Genomic DNA, 4,366 nt, shown 5'->3' on the forward strand with positions numbered 1-4,366 from the left:
TTGTTGTGGAAGGGAGTTTGCTGTGATAGCGAATCTTTGCCCTGTCCGAAGACTGCGCCAGTTCGGCGAGATGAAAGCCCAATGGGGGCAAAGACTCTTCCACATTAAATTCCCTTTCTCGGCAATCTCCCTTTCCCGGCACAAGAGAACATAGCCAACGTTGAAAATCGCGAACCAACGCACCCCCTCCCCCCAAGAAAAACCAAGCCCCGTTCCGAAGACTGAAACAGAGGCTAGTACGAGCTTGTGTGTGCGACGCGACGTGACATGACGTTGTACGTGGACGCCCGGTCACAGTTAACGGACTTCTACACCAGTGTAGCAAAGCAGCCACAAAGAAACCTCCTTCGTTGTCGAAGGCCAATTTCTAATGAGAAGAAGTACAACACGTACCAATTCCGGGATTCATATTGATTCATACACAAATTATGTATTGTATGTTCATGAAATATTACCTGTATCTATGTGTTACTAATTCCTCACACGTATATTTTAATACTTGTGTTAAGAGTGGTTCAAACAATTTGGTTTGGGCCTTCTCCAACTGTGACAAAAACCCCACGCCAAAAGGAAACGTTTGGCCGCTTCTTGTCGCCATTTGCAATGACGATTGTTACTTGAAATCCTCCCATCATATACTGCGCTGCTCGTATACGTACGTGATGTACGTATATTGAATCTGCTCGAATACGTGAGATACAATGAAGACTAGACCTTTCTGCGTGTGGGTTCTTGCATCACAGATACATGTATTAAAATACGGTTCTGCTGCTCATTGAACTTTCCTCAATCGCCTAATAATTTAAGAGAACCCTTGTAATATATGTGGGAGAAAACAAAGACATTTAATTAATGACAGCAAAATGAAATGTCGAACGTTAGTTCCAATTGGATATGAATGACGGCTTGTGATTGGTGCAAAATCACATTCTTATTGGTCGGAGAAAGAATGTACCGCGCATCCAATCAAATGCCGTGTTAGACTGCCTACGTGGGGCGCCAATACTGAATTTGCACTTTAAATTTACCGTGCGTTCGCATGGCATACGTGGTACCGTTAGTACTAAGTACTATAGGCTAGCCGAAGAAGAGACCCACGTTAATTAGACACAGCGCAGTAACTGCAAAGTTTATTAGGTATGATCATATGGTAATAGTTTTTATCCATGTTAATGCTACTAGAGTCTGTCGACTTCATTATCTATTATTGTGAATAATGCTTCAAGATTCCTCATGAAACCAATGACAATTATTGTCATGACAATACAAGTGAACAATGTATTTAGCTTTGTTCATAGAAAAAGTTGTAAGGTTATAAACAGTGGCTGCAAAACTCAGATGGTTTTCAATGCTATATCCTCAGAGCTCGGCTATGTTTACCATTCTCTATCTTAGAAGTATGCTTCCATAAGGCTTTTCTAGCAGCTTAATGCTGAAGAGTGGACGATGATATGCCTGACAATACACATGTACAGGAATCGTTAAACCATACCATATGCCATAGTAACTATTTAATGTACATACTCATTGTCTAGAATAGTACAAGAAGATCGATTGTCTTAACATGAGATAATATTTTGCACTGTAATGTAATAAGTTCTGACACAGACGCTTAAAAAACAATTCGGTTTTTATTCCAGCTGTGCAGTTTGGTCCATCTTTTCGTATTTCACGGCAATAAGACAGATATTACATTTAATGATAAATTTATTGATGATACTGCAACGCCTGGGTTATAGACAAGGTCATGGGCTAAGGCTCTTAAGACCTAAACAGACGTTAATATGGGGACAGTGTAAACACGTTAAACATTTTTGTTGAAATTGTTTGAATTATTTTTCTGATCATTTGTTTTGTATTTCTATCTGTTGGTTTTACAGCCAGGGCTGCCCAACTAGCCTTTGACTATTACAAAGGGCTAGCCCTGATGACAAAGAAGATACAAACAAATCAACAAAAAAGTATGGTTATATGTCATTGCAAAGCTTATTTATCATCTGTTATAAAACCCAATTTGCTATGATTGCACATTCATGGGTTGCACATGCACACAGTCCTGAGAAAACAGTGCAGTAATATCCAATGATCAGATGTCTGTTGTTCTTCATATGTCTACTGTCCTTCAATCAATTAGGATTTTACCATGGTCAATATTGACCGCCATATATATATGTCCTTCAAAATGACTCTTTCTTCATAATGCATGATTGCATTTTGTGTGATGAGCAGCATGGCTTCTTGTTTAACCTTGTACCAAGTAGCCTACCATCTACAGACCAAGTCTTGCAAAATTATAGACATTAAACAAGGACAACAACGACAACATTTTAGCATGAATTTAAGCAGCAATTTAGAGGGGTAAGTCCCTATAGTTATTACAGTGTTGGAAGTAAATTTTAGCAATCTTTTCTATAACAACAACATCTTATATTGTGTCAACAAACAACAAAATTATAGAAATTAAACAAGGACAACAACAAGAATGACATATTCTGTCAACAACATCAATCTGGTAGGTACAGCTTGATGAGATGGTCTACAGCAGAAGGGTAACCAGTGATCGGACATCTTCTGTGTTTTTGTACAAAGTTGTAAATACACGGATAACAGTACACGTGACCTGATGTGGATAACGCTGTGTCGTTAGTTCGCACGCGTCCACATATAGGGCAAACTGCAGGGTGGAAACGGGGGGCTGTACCATCATGGGTCACCAAGGGGGGTGGAGGGGCTGGCAGTGACGATACGGCACGTGCGGTGGTCTGATTCTCCTCCGAATACCACCACTCCAAAAACTGTAGGAAAAACACACCCACAGAAAGGGCACTGGAAACTGAAACAGCGGTGAATGCTGCTGCCTTGCCGAGCAACCCTGCAATGCCCTGATTAGAAGCACCCCCACCCGCCAGTGTCTCCAGTGCCCCTTTACTCTGCTGTATCTGTATGTCATCTGCACTAAGATTGCACAACTTCACCCCTGCTAGGCGTAACAAAGGTGAGTGGTATTGACTCTTGTCAAAGATGTAAGCAAACTGGTAGTACAACATTGCACTTTCCCATCCCATATGAATGTAAGGATAAACAAGACGGAATGCTCTTTCCAGTTTCTTCCACAAGGATTGTTCTTGGATGGCATCACTGATGATACCCCCTGTGTCTGCCTCCTCCTCTTGTAGTGTTTCAAACTTCTGGTCAAGTTTGAGTTTGAGATACGGCAAAAGAGTGAGGAATGCAAGAGATTTCAGTCGATGCTGGTTCCGAAGTTCACCTCCGTGAATTGGTGTTCTCTTGAGACCATAGAAGTTCTCTGCAAATGAGGCACTGTATGTTTTAAGGTAATGATGTTGAAGTAGAGTGTCTAGCAGAGTGTAGATCTCATCATTGAACCTAGAATAAAAATATAACATAATGTTAAATTTGCAACAAGATGTACTGAGTACCCCTTTCTTGAGTTATTATCTTCCAAAGTTTCAAACAAATTTGGCCCTGCAGTTCCAACATAGCCACTAAGGGGCCAAAACCTACATCATTTACTCACTATCGTAACATTATATAACAACTAAACATTGTCAGCTGTCTACTTCTCAAAAACTGGCAATCATATCATGTCCAGAACACAAGATATCAAGGAATTCATACGGTAGTAGCATAGAAAATAAGGTCATTTCACCTTGATCTTCGTTTTCCTTACCCCTACCCACCTACCAAATATCTTATTTTACAGACACACAAACGTCACCTATAAAACCAATAACACTACAGCGTGATACATGTAAATGTAACTGAATGTCATCCCGTAAAACTTCCCCGGAGCGTGCTACAGATCTCAACGGAAGGGTAACGCTTCCAGCACCGACGGGATCACAGGACCCTCCCGTTAGAATGATGTGTTCCTTACCTGTACAGCCACCCGTAGCGAGCAGGGTTCCTCTCCGCAAGAATCTTACTGGCGTGTTTCGCAGCCGGTCGCACGGCAGTCATCAAGCTCTCCTGCGCCAAGACTTCGAAGATCGATGGCTTCTCTTCTCCCTCCGTCCCTGCAGTGGTTAGATGAGCTCCGAATTCCGCCATGGCGATTCCTTTTTGCCTATAACACACACTTGTAACACTGCATGCATACACACACCAAAAAGGGGGAGGGGCGTCACGTTAGCGTCTACTTCGAACCACCAAAATGTCACAACAACGATTTATGGGGCACGAAAGTTTCTGAAGAATGATCCTGTGACGGAATACGTACACCCTGACTGAAAATAGGGTTGACAGCTGAATATTATCGACCAAACCATCCAGAAATGCGACGAGAAACCGCAAAATATTGCGATGTTTCGCAAAGTCAAGAATATTATGGGGCAAAGGTCACCCC

The 4,366-nt window shown here is 41.6% G+C and overlaps 1 protein-coding gene across 1 annotated transcript; it reads right to left on the reverse strand.

Moving 5' to 3' along the window:
- Positions 1 to 464: 464 nt before the first annotated feature.
- On the reverse strand, positions 465 to 4,363 carry LOC118403163 (peroxisome assembly protein 12-like). Its single transcript, XM_035801707.1, has 2 exons — positions 3,899 to 4,363; positions 465 to 3,387 (listed from the first exon to the last, which is right to left on the reverse strand). Exons 1-2 carry the CDS (start codon positions 4,069 to 4,071, stop codon positions 2,505 to 2,507), a joined length of 1,056 nt encoding a protein of 351 aa, XP_035657600.1. The 5' UTR covers positions 4,072 to 4,363; the 3' UTR covers positions 465 to 2,504.
- Positions 4,364 to 4,366: the final 3 nt, after the last annotated feature.

Source organism: Branchiostoma floridae, chromosome 16 (assembly GCF_000003815.2).
Source record: "Branchiostoma floridae strain S238N-H82 chromosome 16, Bfl_VNyyK, whole genome shotgun sequence".
In the NCBI taxonomy this organism is placed as follows: Eukaryota; Metazoa; Chordata; class Leptocardii; order Amphioxiformes; family Branchiostomatidae; genus Branchiostoma; species Branchiostoma floridae.

Bases quoted from the DNA above. Each gene is read 5' to 3' on its own strand.
- LOC118403163 (XM_035801707.1), bottom strand. From the start codon at position 4,071: ATGGCGGAATTCGGAGCTCATCTAACCACTGCAGGGACGGAGGGAGAA. The intron at 3,388-3,898 runs GTAAGGAACACA...TTTTTATTCTAG, and splicing joins CGCTACGGGTGGCTGTACAG to GTTCAATGATGAGATCTACA.